The sequence below is a fragment of the Neolamprologus brichardi genome, chromosome 4 (assembly GCF_056152115.1).
Source record: "Neolamprologus brichardi isolate AB-2024 chromosome 4, ASM5615211v1, whole genome shotgun sequence".
Taxonomy (NCBI): Eukaryota; Metazoa; Chordata; class Actinopteri; order Cichliformes; family Cichlidae; genus Neolamprologus; species Neolamprologus brichardi.
Window position 1 is genome coordinate 25,004,239 of NC_142107.1, and position 18,495 is coordinate 25,022,733.

Here is an 18,495-nt window from a genome sequence, read left to right on the forward strand (position 1 = left end):
ACGTGGGCTCCTACCGATACCAGAATTTGCACCAATAATGGACGCCAACAATCAGCCCTGTTTATCCATTTCAAACGCCTCCAGAATCCGCTGAACCTGCCTGATGTGTTCACACCTGTGCAGAACAGGGCTGGATGCTGATTGGCTGTTACCATGTGGCGCACCTGTGTCAGGAAGCACCTGCATTTATCCAAGTTTATTCTGGGTTTTCTTTTCCTTTAATTTGTCACCCAGTGTTTACAGCAGAGTGGGAAAAAAAATCATCCACCCTCCCCCATCCGGCTTCACCTGCTCCTCCTACAGGCTAGCCGGGCTAAGCTGTCGCTGTAGTCCGGAGCCGAAGCCCTGCTGGGTCGAAGCCCCGCTCGGAACCTGCCGCTGGATGAACCTCCACCCGGAAAAGAGGAGAAACCGCCTATATGGACGCTTCTTCTCCGCCTGTGACGGCGCCGCGGCCAGCTAGTGAGCAGCCCGCAGCTAGCTGCAGCTAGCGGCTCCGCTGGCTAACCATCCCGGCTAGCTCGAGGATTTAACTCGGCTTTTCTCGCCTTCTTTAAGCCCGTTTCCGTGTCATGCTATCGGCTGCTTAACCGAGTCAGGTTTGTAGGCTCATTTTTGGACCTCGCGGGGGAAAGCTCGCTTTCTTAGTCGATCTAGGTCAGCTCGTCCGGCCGGTGATGGTTATGTGGGTCATCGGGGGGGTTAACTGGTTAGCCAGAACAGCTGGTTAGCTGCGGACGCCTGGACGCGTTTTTATTTTATTGGTTTTAGAATAAAAATAAGAGTGAGTGTGGATGGTTGTGCTTGAGTGGGTGCTGTGGTCTCTGTGCAGCCGAGCTGGGTGATGGAGCAGCGGGTGGATTATTTTATATTTCTGTTTTTGGACGCTGACTCGTTAGTTAGCCGGGGGATGCTAGCCGCTCCACTAACCAGGTGAGAGCAGCCTGATACAAACAAAGGTGGCTCGGCTCGGCTGTGTCGGAGGTCCGTTCCGCCGCGGGCCTGGATTTAGCCCGGATTTAACTAGCACACTTCGGCCTGTGAACGTGTTTAAATGTGTTTTTAGCCACAGCGCGTTGACGTGTGTCTGCCTCCTTCACAGGCTGGGCATGCTTAGCGGGGAGCTGCGGGTCCTCCGAGCCTAGCAGCAGCAGGCAGCGGCAGATAACGCGACCGTGTCCGGGTGGTGCTCCGGGAGGAGGATGGCATTTCACGGCGCAGGCCGGCAGACCGTGTGTGGAGACCTATTTCCGGGCTCTGAGCTGGGCCACAAGTATTTCTGCGTGAGCTCCTCCTGCGGAGCCCCCTCCACGGGCCTCAGCGCCACACCGTGCCTCACCGGACCCACCGCCCCGGCAGGGACCCCTCGTCACCCCACAGCCCTCGGAGGAAGCACCGGCGGCGGCGCGGCGGTGCCTCAGCCCTACAGCAACCCAGCCAGCGAGGTGCCGAGCCCCGCAGAGATGGAGCCAGACCGGCCCATCGGTTATGGCGCATTTGGAGTTGTTTGGTAAGAAAACGCTGTGATCGTAATCACGCTTCAGTCCTGCTGTCAGAAAGCTCCCTCTGCTCCGACTTCCATCTTGTTTGTGCAGACTTGAAACTCAGCTCCATCTTTGTTTACATGCGCTCAAACTGTCACCACACAAGATGGCATCACCTCATCTCCATCTGGGGTCATCACCAGCCTCTGATCGTTTCTGGTTTAGCTGGTTTGAGTGGTTTTAGACCTTTGATGCTCTGCACAGCTGCAGCGTGAGGCCTTGCCTCCCAGCTGTAACCTGACCATGCTGTGTGTTCTGGATAAAGCCGTGTGATTGGTTGTCAGTGGGCCGATAAGTCAACAGGTCGTGTAGAACATGTTAGAAAATGGTGAAAAATATGTGTTTGCTGTTATGTAAGTGGGGCTGGATTCACGACGGGAACGTTGGCAGGTAAACATCACGGCTGGTATAGGAGCTGGAGAGAGAGGAAAACTGTTTGTCTGTGAGAACTGCACATCGTTACTGTAAACCAAACCACGGCCACCTGAGGCTCCACGCAAACTACAACAGCATCATCACTGCTGCTGGGGGGGGGGGGGTCTGTGACAGGCTGCTAATTCAGAAATGTGCTGCTAAATGTGAGTGAAACACTCGCGTCACTGCCTGCAGCGATGGCGTGCTGCAGAGGCTCAGTGAAACAAGATTTATTAAAAGGTTAAAGGTCAAAGGAGCTGATGCCGCTCCTCTTTGTTCAGTTTACTTTAATAATCTCATTGGAGGTTTAAAGACCTCATACAGGGATTCATTTTAATGTAACTGACCAATCAGAGCTCCCCCTCACTGAGTGTTTTATTTTTTTCCCACGTGAAGCCGTGTGCAGACGAGCAGCTTGTTTCCTTCGTCTTTAGATTAGCGCCGTCCACCAGAGACGCTGCAGCCCAAAGAGGGGCCAGCACCTTTACTGTGAAGCTTTAATTCTGCTTCCTGTGTACGTTTATGAGTCGTGTTGGTTAAACAGTCGTAGTAAAAGTGTTTGGCCCTGATCTTCTGGCACCGTGGCGTGCACGTCCCTGTATGTGGTTGGGCATCAGCATATGAGGAACACACGGCTAATTTGCAGTTGCATCCATATGAACGTGGCCTCTGCTTCACAGTGAGGCTGATGCAGGTGTGTGACGTGAGCCTGAGGCCTGCTTTGTGTCGAGCGCTCGAGTCGCTCCGGCTGTGCTGAACCTGTGACTCGCTGTAACTTTATTGACTTTGAGCAGCAGTTAGCTGTTTGTCTGCAGACTGAACGACCCTAAACTGTCGTCGGACTGTGACAGGAAGCGTGCGCCTCGTTTCCTCACAGGTCGGTGACCGATCCTCGGGACGGCCGGAAGGTGGCTTTGAAGAAGATGCCCAACGTCTTCCAGAACCTGGTCTCCTGCAAGAGGGTCTTCAGAGAGCTGCGGATGCTGTGCTTCTTCAAACACGACAATGTAACGACCTGCGGGCGCTTTTATTTTGAAGAGGCTCTTATTTGGATGTAGAGGCTGAGCTGATGGCGTTTTTCTCTCTCCGTGCAGGTTCTGTCGGCTCTGGACATTCTGCAGCCTCCGCAGATCGACTGCTTCGAGGAGATGTATCCTTCAGTCCTTCTGTCCCAGTTTCAGTTCTCCCTCACGTCCTCCTTTAACTCGCTTAATTTAGCCGCCGGTGTCCGGTCTAAATCCAGCTCCTCGCAGACGTGAAGCACGAGGCTGCTGATGAATATTTAATGTGCATCATTTCTAAAAAATGTTACATCGGCACTTTTCCTGAGCGGCCCGGCGCTCCCCCGCCTCGGAGGCCGGTGCTGGGCGATGCGTCGTGCTCGTGTAGGCGGAGGTCGGTCCGTGCGTGTGCGTTTTATTTTTTTTCCTTGACTGCTCACCGCCCGCAGCTACGTGATAACAGAGCTGATGCAGAGCGACCTCCACAAAGTGATCGTGTCTCCTCAGCCGCTCACCACCGACCACATCAAGGTCTTCCTCTACCAGATCCTCCGAGGTGAGCCGGCTCTCTCGCGTCCCGCCGCCGCACGGCCGAGCGACATACTCGCGTTCAGTACGAGATTTAAATACACCGTCCCTCTCTCTCCTGAAGAGGCAATCATCCGCCTCCGAATGTCTCGCCTATATTTAAACAGCCGTTCAGTCTCGCTGCCTCGCTTTGTTTACTTTTCTGTGGCGTCTCATAAGCTGCAGCGAGCAGCGTGTCCTGCTGCAGCCTCCATCTTTCCCTTTAAATCTCAGATTAGTGATGAAATTTAAAACTTCACTGGAGGAAGTGAGTTTCCTGCTGTAGTTCTGGGAGTTGTTCTCGTCACCTCGCCGGGCGGGTCGGTGGCGTGTGATGTCTCGAGATGGAAGCAGAATAGCAGAAACGGAGGCGAGTGAAAGAAGTCGTCACAGTGATGCTGGTGGTTTAGACCAGCGCTCCCCGGGCCGTGGACCAGTCCCGGGCCCGGAGAGTTGAGGCTCGGGTGTTAAATTTATGTTTTTATCGTTCGCTCGGTTTCTCCGGGTCTTTCCTGTGTTATGAATAAATCTTCTTCTTCTGGCGCCGGTTTGATTTTGTTGTATTTATCTGCGACACCTTAACCCTTTAAGACCTACCATAGAACCAAGTCCGCCAGAGCTTATATTATATGTTTACATGCTGTGGAGCCATTTTTGGAGCATTTCAAGTTGCTATACATCAATACAACCATTACAGCCTAGATTTTAATAATATGTCTGCATTAAGTGCATAGTAATTACATACACTGCAAAAAAGTGCAATAAACTATAAAAAATTGAAAATCGTTTTTGTTTTTTTAACATATATTTCTAGTTAGAGAAATTTAAGAGGCTTATCCCTCAAAACTGTAAATACAAAAAAGTTGCACAAAATAGTTTCCCACCACAGGAAATTTATTTTGAGTGTCTTCATAGTTTTATTTTTGAAATACACCAATTTTTATATACTGCAGGAAAAATGAAAATAAATATCATAATGCAAATTTGCAAAAAAGCAGCATATGCATCAAAATAAACTATTTCCAGCAGTGCAATATGAGTCCTAAGCATCCCAGAAACCACACAGAAAGTCATAAAGTCAAACATAACTTTTAAAAACACCAGTATAGGCTCATTGAGGCCCGGACCGTAAAAAACTACATTTCCGCGAAAATGACGTCACTTCCGGTTTCGGGCAGGTCATGGCGGACATGCGATAGTTCGCGCTGCCGTCTAATCCAATGTAGGAAGTGTTACAAACAGCTGATCGGATCGGCAAAGCGTGTTTCTGGAATATTATGTTTTTGTTGCTGCAAGTGCTTTTTATGCAGTTTTTGCAAAACTATATGTGGAAGGAAACTGTGACCGAGGACAAGCTGATGGCATAAGATGTAAGTACAACTCCTCCGGTTTCACATGCAAAAAAAAATATTGCGCTAGCTCACGTGGTTGCAGAGCTACCAGGATTTAAAAATAGTTACGCAAAACAGAGCGTGCTGCTCTGACCGGTTTTAAAGGGTTAAAGGCCGGCCTGTGAAAATGTTGTTGGGCATAAAGCGGACCGCGGGGACGCTGGTTTAAACGTCGTCGCTCACCAGGAGGACGACTTTAACTCTTTCCTCCATAAAGGCGACGACCTCGGCGCGTGTCGATCCAGACGTTTATAAGCGTTCGGCAGGTAAAGGCTTAAAACTCTGACCTCCTCTGTTTCCTGTCCAGGTTTGAAGTACCTGCACTCGGCTGGGATCCTGCACAGAGACATCAAACCCGGAAACCTGCTGGTCAACAGCAACTGCCTGCTCAAGGTAACGCCGCACTCACCTATCAGAGGCCGCGAAGCCTGGTTACCGGGGTTACGAAGGCGGTTCGCTTGTTACCAAGTACACTGCCATGGTAACCTGTGCTGCTCTGCGCTACGGTCGAGATGCAAAATCAACACCTGCAAAACCACCGCGGTCGGTGCTGGCGGCTAAACCGTTGGAACGGTTTTCTGATGATCCAGGGGGTGGAGCCTATCACAGCTGTTTACGCGGGGGGCGGGGTCACAGATCCCCAGTCTGTGGCAGGCGGTTCCCGCTCATAAAATCACCAGTTAAAGCTGAAACTGCAGTGGAAAAGGGGCGGGGTTTAGCGACTGAACGAGGGCGTCTGTTTGAGCGTTTTAAGGACAACAATGAGGCGCTTTATTTAAAACACGATTGTTGTGGCAACAATTAACACGTAGAACAGATACTTTTCCGACCTGTACCAGGTGATGTTTGTTAGGCGCAATGAGACGCCACAGCTCAGAGACGGCGTTGCTCTCGGCGTTTGTAGCTACGCCAAGCACGCGCAGGAGGAGCCGATGAGTCTGAGGAAACGACTCGTTGGGCAGTCACTCCGATTTTAGTGGCGTTGAAACGTCTTTGCTGCGTTTAGGCCTGACGCCGCGCTGTGGGAGGGACAAAAGTCGCCGCCTTTCCAAAACACGAGGAAACCAATCAGCTGCTTGCTCGAGTGACTCGGAGCTGTTGACGTTTTTCCGTTTCGCTCAGATTTGTGACTTCGGCCTGGCGCGCGTGGAGGAGCCCGACCCGTCACGTCACATGACGCAGGAGGTGGTGACGCAGTACTACAGGGCGCCGGAGGTGCTGATGGGCTGCCGGCACTACAGCTCGGCCATCGACGTGTGGTCGGTGGGCTGCATCTTCGCCGAGCTGCTGGGGCGACGCATCCTCTTCCAGGCTCAGAGTCCCATTCAGCAGGTGAGACGCCGGGCGCCACGGCAACCGGCAACACATTCATTTAAAAACAAAAAAAGCTGCTGATGACAGGTTCAGAGTGCAGTCAGGTGACAGGGTTAGCTCCTCCTCCTGGTAGTTCAGAGGTGTGGCTAAGATGATGTTCAGGTATGTATGCGTAACTTTGACCTTTGAACTTCTGATGTACATCCACCTGTCAGCCCTAACTTCAGTTTATATGAACATGTTTCACCTGTGGACTCGGCTCAGAATCCGTGTTTGAGTCGTGCCGCGGAAAGTCGGATTAAAGATGGCGGCAGCTCTGAGGATCCAAATCCAAACCTTTGTTTGTCTCTGTGTCGCAGCTGGACCTGATCACCGACCTGCTGGGAACGCCGCCTCTGTCGGCCCTGGCAGCGGCCTGCGAGGGCGCCCGGGCCCACATCCTGAGGGGGCCGCACAAACCGGTACGTGACTGCGTGGTGTGCTCGTGAGCTGAGCAGCAGCACGCCGCTCTCTGCTCTGGAAGAAGGCCGCGCTGCTTTCTTTTATTACCCACGTGTGTTCACAGCCGCCGCCCACTCGGTCACCCCGCAGCTCCCGCTAACGCGTGGTGGTTGTGTAACGCTTACAGACACGCTACACATCCAAAATGTCTGCCAGGTGATGAGGTGGGTTTACTGGGAAATGTGGGAGAGTGAGGTTAAACCAGTGAGCAGCTGATGGAAGATCAGACGTGACCTGAAGTTCTGCTGCGTTGCAGCTGCACAGACTCACATTCACACAAACATCAGAAGTTTGAAACGTTTGTACCACAGACGATCACGAACACTTGAACCAGGAAGTCTGAAAGTTTTCTTCTTTTAAACTTGAGTTTAAAAACTTTGTGACTCTGCTGCGTTCGTTCTGTTGATCGTCTCAGCGTCTCCGTCTGACTTGTTGTTCGTGCTCTTTCTGCTCCTCAGCCGTCGCTGTCGGTGCTCTACATGCTGTCTGACGGAGCGACCCACGAGGCCGTGCACCTCCTCTGCCGGATGCTGGTCTTCGATCCGGTGAGTTGATGCTGCGCTGACGTCCGGCTCCTCCGGCGCTCTGTCGTCCTCTGACCTTCAGCTCGTTCTGTTTAATGTTGTTGTGACCCGAACGTGGACGCCTCGGCCTGAATTAACGCTGCAGCTGTTTTACTCTAACGAACAGCTTTAAGTCGCAGCTCGGCTTTCGCTCGGTGCCCTCGCCGCTTCTTTCAGGGTGTAAGTTTGGTGAGCGGCACACGCCATTGGCTACGAGTCTCTTGATGTTAGAAGAAGGAAGAGGAGTCGGCGACCCTGGCAGGAAGCTCGGAAGAGAGCGAGCATGATGGTGGTAAATATCTGGGTTTTGGCGAGTGATTTGGCGAGCGGGTCTTGTGGACTTGTAAGTAACACCAGCTCGTCACAGTTTGGCCTTCCTGTTACCAGATATCATATTTACTGCTGAGGAAATTAAACTGATTTTTTAAAGAAGAAGAAGAAGAAAAGCTGTTTTGTGGATGCAGGAAAACCCCGGACAGTGTTCACTGTAACAGCTGAGGCGACTCGGTGACGTCAGCACAGAAAAGTGTTTGAACTGTCGTTAAATCAGGAGAAGAAGGTTTCTGTCCCACTGATAAGCATCATTGTGATGTAACTCACTACTGCAGCCCAGATGTTTCCACAGCTGTGCTTTTGTCACAGCTGTTCTCTCTCAACACCGTGGATTTAAAAACCAAACAGATGCTTGAAGTGCAGATTCTCATCTTTCATTGGAGGAACTGGACTGATTTTTGTTTTGTTAGTGTTTCGTCTCAGAGGGTTTAACGCAGCTCGTCTGACATTTTAAATCTTCTGCTCACACCGAGACCTTAACTCTGTGCCCAGGTTGCGTCTTGTGTCTGTGGATATTTGTGCTGTATGAAAAGCAGCACGTGCACGGCCTTTCCATGAAGGTGGTGACACGATCGAGCACAACTGTTGATCCACTGCCAAACTCAGGTGTCACTCTGAGCTGAGCGCTGGTTTTAGTCCAGCAGGACAGATGTTGACGTGACACACCCGGCTGAATGTGTGTCACTGGTAGTTTCCTTGAGGGTGTTGCACAGGGCTCAGTACTTGGTCCTGTCATGTTGTACTCCTCTACACTCAACAGCGCCCTCTGTTGACAAAGCATTGAATTAAAATTGTTTGTTTTTGACAATTCAAACTCTTTAATAAACTGAGACTAAATGCACTCACATGCTTTTACCACCCAGCAGACGTCTTCCTAACTAATGTGTATATCTGTGTGTTACATGGACCAGTAAGAGGTCAATGTTGTTATTGTGGTTATGCAGTTATATTTAAATGTGTTGCTGAACTTTAAACATCACAAATGAGAGAAAACTCAAACCTGAGACGAGGCGCCGGAGCCCCGACGAGGAAGACGAGCAGGAAGCGGCGACACAGCGCTGTCGCATTCAGACTTCGCCCTGAAACTAAAAGCATGGGAGCCCCATGCTCCGCCCTCTCTGGCTTTAGATGCATGCAGGTGAGCCTCTGCAGCCAATCAGCACTCAGAGTGAACCTGTGAAGGACCAATCAGAGAGAAGTTTCAGCTCAGTGAGGTTTGCTGCTGCTTGGTCATGTGACTGCAGGTGAAGGTCTCACCTGAATCCGTCAGCTGGAGAATTATTCACTGTTCCTCTGCTCTTCTCTTCAGGCGAAGAGGATTTCGGGCAGCGACGCCCTCTCCCACCCTTACCTGGACGAAGGGCGTCTGCGTTACCACACCTGCATGTGTCAGTGCTGCTACTCCGTCCCCAGCGGGCGAGTTTACACCCGGGACTTTGAGCCGGTCGCTGAGCGTCCGTTCAGCCACAGCTACGAGAACAGCCTGCTGTCAGTGTGGCAGGGAAAAGGTACGCCGGCGGCACCGTGATGCTTTCCTTTGGCGGCAGTCTGAGCATGAATGCGCCACTCGCTCTGGGTCATGTATAGAGCAGGGCGACATGGCCAAAATATTTATCACGATATATATTTGAAACTTTGCGAAAACAATATAACTGATGATATAATTGATGCGAGACAAAATACAAAATACAACTCCACAACTTTACTAGTGCAAAAAAACATCCATTTATTTCACTTAAACAAGCAGCTGTTTTTTGTGCATTAAAGCTATATAAACATTTAACAGTGCAAATGCAAATTCTTTGCTGAAAGTTTAACCAAAAGGCATTTCCAGTAGAAATGTGCTGACATATCCTGAGCATAACCATGTAGAATATCCACTGAAGTTAAAAAGAGGAGCTTTGCAACATTAAACTGCAGTGTGCCAAATAAAAAAGTCAGATACGTATTTTTCGGACCATAAGCTGCACGAGATTATAAGACACATTAAGCGAAACAAAGCAGTCAGATAAATCAAACTTTACTCATTCTTCTTGCTTCCTCCACTTCCGTACCATTGATTCATTAATGCTGTATTCTATCACAGCTGCTCTGTTCCCATGTTGTTGCAGTATATTAATGACTAACCTCGTATTGTGGATGGATTATCTCAGTTGTTCTCCTGACTGAAGTTTGGTCCGTTTACAGCATCCTGCCATGCGACTGTATTTGTCTCTAACCATCAGGAACCTTCACCTTAACTTTTATCAAGTGGAAGAAAGTTAGCGTTCATCCTCCAGCTTCACTGTTTATGTTATGCTAACATAGCTGTGTAGCTAGCGATCATGTAGCACATCATTATATAGCAGCTAGCCCAACTTCAGTAACCCTGCAAACATCACTGCTGTTTAGTTTTCTGTCTTCATTTATGTTGGAAGTGATAGCAGAGCTGTACGTTTGAATTTTTTCAGAAATCTCTCAGTCAGAACATGCTATATCATGCTTAGCTAACTAGCGAAACTAGCGAGCTAGCTTCCTGCTAACTTCTAACTCCGTTAAGTGTAATAAATTCTGTTTTCATGGATGCCTGGATGTTAAACTTGATTGTTACACCTGGTAAAGCAGCAACACTGATCGTTTTATTACAGATGAAAGAATTTAGACAGTTTTTAACTCTCAGTGATGCTGCAGTGTTCGTTTGACTTTGGGACCATCATCAGACGGAGTTTAGGACCCAGATTACTAGTGATGTGCGGATCGATCCTGAAATATCGATTCCTCCAATACCAATCATTTATGTTCTAGAATCGATTCTCACATTAAAATATCGATATTTTAGTAGTTTAGGGTAAATTTGTAGTTTATCATTAACAGGAACACAGTGGAAAGAAACTATAACATTCGGATTGTCTACATTCAAAGGAACTACTTCCTCTTCCGCCTTTTATAGTCATGTGCGAAATACGGCTGTATAAATGTCTCGCAGCAGCTGGCTTGCGCACTCACAACAATGGCTGAGCGTAATTGGAGTAATTTGCGGACATATTTTACATCCACAAACAGCCGAGACGTGGTTTGCGATACATGTGGCAAAAAGTGAGGTGTTGTGGCCATAATTGCCAACCTTGAGACCTCAGAATTAGGGAGACATTCAAAAAGGCTGTTGGGGGGTCGATAAATAAATTTTACAGTGTTTATTTATCGGATAAAATACGTTAAATGTCACCGTTATTATTGGCCGGCCCGGATACAGCAGAGGTGTCCAAATTCAGAGGCTGCTTCCACCTGAGGACCCGGCCTTTGCGGTCTAAAGAAAGTAGTACGGCACGAGCTCCCTTGGTGGAGTGAAACTGCCGTCTGCTCCTTGCTATCTAAAATATAACCGGGCGCTGACGTAAACTTCTCTGTTTAATCATTTTCTGTTTGACGTTTATTTAGCTGTGTGAAAACCCTGGAGGAACCCTCCCGAGGGATTAATAAAGTTAAATTTAATTTAATCTAATCTAATAACTTTAATCTCAGCCAAACCGATTTACTCACGAACAAATAAAACACTGAAAAAGCCCAAACAATAACATTTTAAGTTATCAAAGTGACTTGTATATCATGTTTAACCCGAGTAGTGAAAGACCGCGGGGGTTTGAAAACGATGTGTCGGTCGGCTCAGATATTTGAAGTTTACACAGCTACATTCTTACCTGAAAATATGTTAAAAGATTTTTTGTGACCCAGAAAGAGAAATAAGAGTATATTAAAACTATCTGGAAACTGGAATTGGCTGGGCTGAATTATGAATTCTGCGATATGGTTTTTCAGTTTTGTTGTCCGGGTGGAAAATCGGGAGAAATTCGGGAGTATGGTGGCTCCGGGAGATTTTCGGGAGGGGCACTGAAATTCAGGATTCTCCCGGAAAAATCGGGAGGGTTGGCATGTATGGTTGTGGCAACATCACTAACCTCGTCAAACACCTCAAAGTAAATCATATCACAGAATATGACGAGCGTATGTTGAGGCAAACTGAAGAGGAGGAGAAGGACAGGTGACTTCTCTCACAGAGTCCTTTAGTGCTGCAGGCAGGCAAGGTGTTCAAATAGTGCACAACTTTAGTTTTTTTATTTCTATATGATGAACTCTGCATTATTAAGTGATAAGAACAAGAAATCTGATGTCCTGTAATCATTATGACGCTATAATTTGAGATACAATAAATAAAATCAATTTTTGTACAAAGTATCGGTATTGGATCAGTATCGTCGACACCACCCTGAATATTACTTGGTATCGGATCGGAAAGGAAATCAGTGGTATCGCACATCACTACAGATTACTCCCAGATTTACGAGCACCGTAGTCTGACAGATACGGCAATAACAGCGGACCGCTTGCATGTTGTACAAAAAAAAATGTGCTTTGTTGTGTATCTGACGGACAAACACAAACCAGTTCCACATCACTGAAGTTGCATTTTTACAAACCAGTTCTGGTTCATCTGTTTCACTCAACGATCCGCTTTCTCCCTTCTCATTCTCTGTTGCTGCCATGCTTTTCGGCCATGTGCGTATGAAAACAAAGGCACTGCGCATGCCCATATTCTAACGCCATATTTTATTTTCTTATCATTGCCCAACATTGTAGCGGTATTACCATGAACGGTATGATATGGCCGAGCTGTAGCCACCTAATGTTTGTTACAGGTTTTTACTTTAATTTTCCCAGCAGCAGGTGATTGATGTCGCACAGTCAAACAAGTCTTTGACAAACATCCTCTTTACCTTTCATAATAAAAGCCCTACAAACAAACAGTAACTCTGTGAGAGAGCAGTAGCCTTCACTGTGAAAGTGTGGAGGTCTAAACCTGGAGAAATCATCATCGAGATGATTTGAAACTCTTGAAATTATTTGTTTTTATACCGTATTTAATGTAGATATTTTATTATTCTTTGTGGTGTGTGTGGTATCCTGTGGTTTTTTTTATATATATAACGATTTTTGCAGTTTGTCCTCCATAACTGGAACCGTAGCATGAAAACGAAGAGCAGCTGTAAGCTTCCTTTGTGATGTTTGCGACTGATGATCCCGTTTCTGTCCTCAGAGTTGATCCATCGCTTCATCACGGAGCACCAGCAGGGCAAACGGGTGCCGCTGTGCATCAATCCTCAGAGTGCTGCCTTCAAGACCTTCATCAGGTGAGGAGGATGAGGAGGGCAGGACTCCAGGGTGGGTTGAGGAAAACAAGGCGACGTTAAAATCCCTGCGTTTGTGCTGAAACTGATAACATAGACTCAAAACTACAAGATAAGCCTGATCCGGCTCTGTTTGTGGTCTCTTCCTGTTTAGGAGTTCTTTATTCCTACTGTCACCGAGTGCAGCTCATACAGGCGTTTTCTTCATTCAACTTTTAAGTCTTAAACACTTTTTCAGTTCTAGGGTCAAATGGTGGAGAGTCCCAGATCCCATTGTCCCTCTTGCGGGGGGGCACTCCCACATGGCTTTAACCGGCCACCCGCCACCATTGACCCAAGAACTGAAGAAGCTTCTCAGATGAAGGTGAAACGTCTTCAAGCAACTTAAAGAAGTCCAGACGCTTTTCTCTCCAAGCTCCTTTGACTTCTTCCTTAATCCCTGTTTGTACACCTCTGCATTTAGTTATTCATCTCTCCTCCACATCTGAGCCTGATTCTACTGGAGCTTTCTTCCTGTTAAAAGGGAGTTTTTTTGTTCCCACTGTTGCCAAGTGCTCGTAGGGGTCTGATTGTTGGGGTTACAATATAAACCGCCTTGAGGAGGCTGTTGTGGTTTGGTGCTGTATACATTAAATTGAATAAGGTGACCTCAGTATTGTCTCTAACAGAAAAATGAGCGTCTGTCTCTTTAAGGAGGACTGTGATGTCGCCCCGCCCTTTGTTTCCACAGGTCCACTGCGTGGCACTCCTCTAAGGTGTCCAGGAAGGAGGAGAGATGAACGGCGCTCCTCTGCATCTCGAGGAGCGACGGCAGTTTGAGACGGGATTTCATTGGCTGTGGCATCTGAAAGCACTGAAGAGTTTGGGTCATCTTTTCTTCTTCTTCTTTTTCCCCTTCACCTGGAGGAGAACGTCACACCCGCCCACATCAGGACCTCGTGAAAAACCTCAAATATTTCCTCCCCCGTGATTCGACCCAAACTTCTGACGCTCGGCGTTTTTCGGTGCTGAACTTAAAAAAGAAGGAAAAAAAAAAAAAACAAATTAAGAAAAAAAAAAAGGAAAAAAAAGCTGCTGACGTGAGACACAGGAAGTGAACTGGATTTGGATTTTCATGTGTTCGTAGAGACTTTAAAGATTTTAACTGTTTGGTAGATTCGATGCTTAGTTGATGTTTGAAGTCATTCCAGCCTGTGCAATACGGATTCATTCGAAAAGGCGATAAACACGGTGGGGGGCGGGGCTGCCTATGATGTAATGGGTTGGTCGGTATGACGTCATCGCCCGCCAAACATCGCCAAGGTCTTTGTTTCCTTTCTTTATAAATACCACATCACTCACTGTGTTTTCACCTCGCGGCGTCTTCATGGCGTCCGCGTGGCGATGATAATGCAATTTCACAGATGTAGCAGGTTTTAACCAACAGGTGTTTCTGCACACGGTTACCTTTGCCCCCCCACCCCCACCCCTCCCCAGCGAGCTGTTTGGTTCGTGTGTTCGAGCACCCTTCACCCTCGTCCAGCAGGAGTTTAATCAGGAATTCATCGTCAGCTTCATTTCTCCAGGCTGTGTGGTGGCAGACTCTTATTTTGAAAAGGACGACAGGAAATTGTGACTGCTTTTAGTCGTCTGATGCGGTGTTCTGATCAGAAAGAGATCTGCAGATATTTGGCAGCTTCTCCCCTAATGCGGACTTTTCCCTCCCGTCTCAGCGTGTGTTCTGACACTTCCCCGCTCGCCTCCTCCGCCCTCGCTAACAGGAAGAGGAAGTGACGGCGGTGACGTTTTCTTTTAATTTATTGAGTGTTTGACAGGGGTGTGTCTCCACCGTGGCAGGTTACCTCAATCCCTGGAAAAATAAAAGCCTCTATAAAAAGAATAAACTGGAGGGGAAATGAAACCACTTTTCCCATCATTCCTCCAGATTCAGTGACTTTTACCTCGTGCTCGCTCTGAGTCGGTGTGGACGGGACGCTGTGGGTGAAATGCTGCTGGGTTTTTTTGTTTTGTTGTTTTCCCCGTGTCAGGCGGAGGCTCAGGTGTCCTCGTAGATGAACTGTGTGAAACCACAAAAGGAGGCGGCGGTGTTACCCCGGTGTGCTAACGGGACGGCAGCGGTGCGTTTCCTCCACCAACCAGGAGCCTAAAGGCCCCAAGAACCCAGGAACCGTCCTTCAGCCCTGTAATCGGGTTCCCACGTCTAAATCTGAGAGAACTCGGTTCCTTTACTGAACTCTGGAAGCTCAGATTAGTTTGATCTGAAGTGTTTGTCAGGATGAAAACGAGTCTTTCCAGCTTCCCTCTTTAGTTTTTTCTTTCTAACACTTGTTTTCAGCCGCAGGAAGTGCTGCGCTAAATGGCACTTGTGCATGTTGTAAAACGCGCTGCAGAAGTGCCTTAAACCTGCATTCTTCCTAATGGCCAGCAGGGGGCGACTCCTAGCTGCAGGAAGCGTTAGTTGTAGAGAAGCGCGTCGCTCTGCGAACATTTTCCTGTTTGTGGTCTCAGCTTCTCATAAATAATAAAACATGAAGGTTTGTAGTTTATGGTCGTCACGGTGATCTGAGGCTCAGCGGGATGTGCTGTTTTCAGTCAGATCGTTCCCGCCTAAAAGCACGAGTGCAAAACGGGACTTCACTAACCAAACGGCGTCTGCAGCAGCAACATCCATCTTTTAAATGCAGTCTGTGCTCGTCGTCTCCTTGTGGCCAAAATGAGAATTACAAAAACATCAGATGGAGGACTCGGAGCTGGGATCTTCAGGAAGTGGCTGAAGGGAGTTTCTGGGCTTTGTTTGGACTCCTGTGGAGGAAACGCAGATAAATGACCCGAGTTCCTCAAAAGGTTTTTGGTCCTGCGGTGGGAACAAGACCGAAAATATTCATGAGGATTTTCAGAGTAAAAGCTCCCGATTTATCTTGTACCGCTCCATCCTGTGTCGGCCGCAGACAGGAAGCGGAGTCGTATGTTTGTAGCTTCAAAACCATTAAAAACGTCGAAGCGTCGACGATCAGCTGATGCTCACGGCTCTCCTGAAGTGTGATTGGTCGCAGCCTGCAGGCCTTCAGTCTGAGGGGCCCGCTGGTGGTTTTGGTAACGCGCTAATAAAGCAGACGCCGCTTTAGCTGCTGTTTCACACGCCTGTTTAAAGCTGAAGCACACGGCTCAGATTTCACTGTGTGTGAAAGCAGCAGATTAATAATCCTGATGTTCTCAGTAGTTTAATGATTTCAGTTTCTCATTTTGTTGTAAAGAAAAAGGAAAAATCCCATCAGGAAGCCGCAGGCTGACGTCTGAGGACGTGTAATCCATCAGCCTGCTTCTGATTGGAGATTGGCAGCCCCTCCCCCACCCATTTAGTGCCGTGTGACTGCAAAGAAGCTTTTTAGGATCTGAGGGTCGACGAAGCAGCCGAAGTTTGTTTGTTTCACAAACTTTGCGACGTGAAGACTCGGCGGGAACCCACAGCTCGCGGTGGCTCGCTTCCTGGGTTCGGTGGGATCGGGCGTCCTCGCCGCTCCTGGTTTCTTTAAACTTTCTTGGAACCCCTGAAACCTCAGCTTGCGTCGCCGTGGAAACGCGGAGGGCGACTTGTATATCTGCATGTGTATATTTATTACCCCGCGGAGAGCGTTTGGGTCTGAATGCTGTGCAATGGTTGAGTTTGTCGAAGATGACGAAAACCTTTTGTGGTCGTTTTATTTAATTCATCTTTAGGAAGTGATTTTATTAGCAGGCTTTTATTTTGTTTTTGTTTGTTGTGATCGAATTAGATTTTTTGGGGTTTTTCTTTTTTTACGCGAGTCCGGAGACGAGAACGTTTACGTAACTGTCCCTTAAAACAACAAAAAACCACCTGCACGTGTGCAGCTCTGACTTCAGTCACATGACCGAAACGCTGCTGCTGGTTGGTTTGTCCTGCAGAGGAATTCTGTGTGAAGATCTTTGACCTTTGACCTTAACCTCAAAGGCGTTTCCTTCCACCTCACACCCAACTTCTCTTCCTCAGCGCAGGCTCGGCTGTGTGAGGACATCGTTCATCATGAAGCTTCTTTTTCAGCCTCCTTATAAATTACGAGCACGAACAGATTAGTGGCGCCGACGCGTCGTCAGGAGGTCGTGTGATTGGTTAATTTCTTTGAATGTTGGCGTTGTGTCACTGCAGCGCGCCGCAGACGTCTGCAGGTTGTTACAGTAAACTCAATAATAACTATGGAAAACGGCCATTTGGGAAACTTAAAGAAAACTCAAGGAAACAATTTTGTGTTCTTAAAAAAACGACGTTTATTTTTGGCGGCGTGATCGTGTCACTCGTCCAGAGACTCCGACACTTTGGTTTGTGTTGACCAATCAGGTCCGAGCAGCCTCGGGTTGCTTGCAGGTAAACAAACACGACCATCATGTGACGTAAATATCAAACAGTACGTTTGGGTCACAAATCATATTTGTGTTAAAGGTCGATGACGGTCGTCTCCTTCATGAGTCGGTCGTTTCTCCAGCCTGCAGATGTTCAGCAGATGTTCAGCAGATGTTCGCAGCGACTAAAAGTGCGACTCTGACTTCAGACAGACGCGTGGTCACTCGGGCGTTTTTCCTCCGGACTCGTCTCTTTCCTCATTTCTGTCGTCGTGGTCGTAGCGGTCCTCCAGCTTAGGCGACCCGTGTTTGGTCTTTCCCTCCCTGCACTGTCCTCAGATCAGCCGTCGGGTGGACGGAGCGCGGCGGCTGCTCTGCTGTAGAGATTAGACTCGTTTTTCTTCTATGAAAAGAAACTTGATGTGTTGATTATTCTAAATATGATGTTTTAAAAAAGATGTTTTTGTCTTTGTTTTAGCAAAGTTTTTTTTTTTTTTGACTTGTGTTCCCAACAAATACTTGAATTTCTTAAAAAAATGTTTAGAGTTAAAGTAGTGAATGACAGAAACATAAATAAATGGACACTGGATAAAACTCTGGCTCGTTTCCTCTGCGCCTCATTAAAGGGACGTTTCAGCTGCTGCAGGATCTCATGTCGTTGTTCCAGTTTTGAAACGTCGGCTTTCCTCAGTCATGTGACTCTGCTCCAAAAAATAAACACTTTACAGCAGGGGAACTCCAGGCCTGCAGGTTTGATGTCACCCTGGGTCAACACACACGAATCACATGATTAGTTCATTGCCAGGCCTCTGGAGAACTTCAGGACATGCTGAGGTCACTGAGGTCACACGTAAAACCTGCAGGACGCCGTCCCTCGAGGCCTCGAGTTCCCTCCCCTGTTGTAATGTTTTGAGCAGTGTGTGTAGAAATTTACAAAGTAGTCACGACCTGCTTCCTTTAGGTGGCGCCACAGAGGATCATCCACAGACCTCCCCTGAAGTCCCCCTCTTCATCCTCCACCCTCCCTCTTCTGCACACTTTAGTTAATGATGATGAAAGCATCACATTCAGAAAATCAAACAAACGGAGAACTCAACGTCTCAAAATAAGAGAAGCAAACATTAAAAGTTATTTTTACTACAAAATAATTTAGTAATACTTTAATTCCTTTAAATTTCCATCCAGAGTGAGAGGCGGGGGGAGGCGGGGTCTGGTCTCTAACCTGACCCCACTATCTGCAGGTGACTGTGGGAGGAGCCCACTCACCCACGCAGGTGGGGTCAAACTCAGCCTTGACTTTTAATTTGAAATGTATTTTTCTGTCCCAGTTACTCTGAGCAGATTCCGAG

General features: G+C 47.9%; 1 protein-coding gene across 1 annotated transcript; it reads left to right on the forward strand.

Moving 5' to 3' along the window:
- Positions 1–29: 29 nt before the first annotated feature.
- nlk1 (nemo-like kinase, type 1) lies at positions 30–17,745 on the forward strand. The gene is made up of 12 exons (XM_087840158.1): positions 30–599; positions 1,103–1,510; positions 2,836–2,965; positions 3,053–3,108; positions 3,409–3,515; positions 5,225–5,310; positions 6,040–6,249; positions 6,591–6,692; positions 7,191–7,277; positions 8,938–9,136; positions 12,700–12,793; positions 13,521–17,745. Exons 2-12 carry the CDS (start codon positions 1,203–1,205, stop codon positions 13,567–13,569), a joined length of 1,428 nt encoding a protein of 475 aa, XP_087696284.1. The 5' UTR covers positions 30–599; positions 1,103–1,202; the 3' UTR covers positions 13,570–17,745.
- Positions 17,746–18,495: the final 750 nt, after the last annotated feature.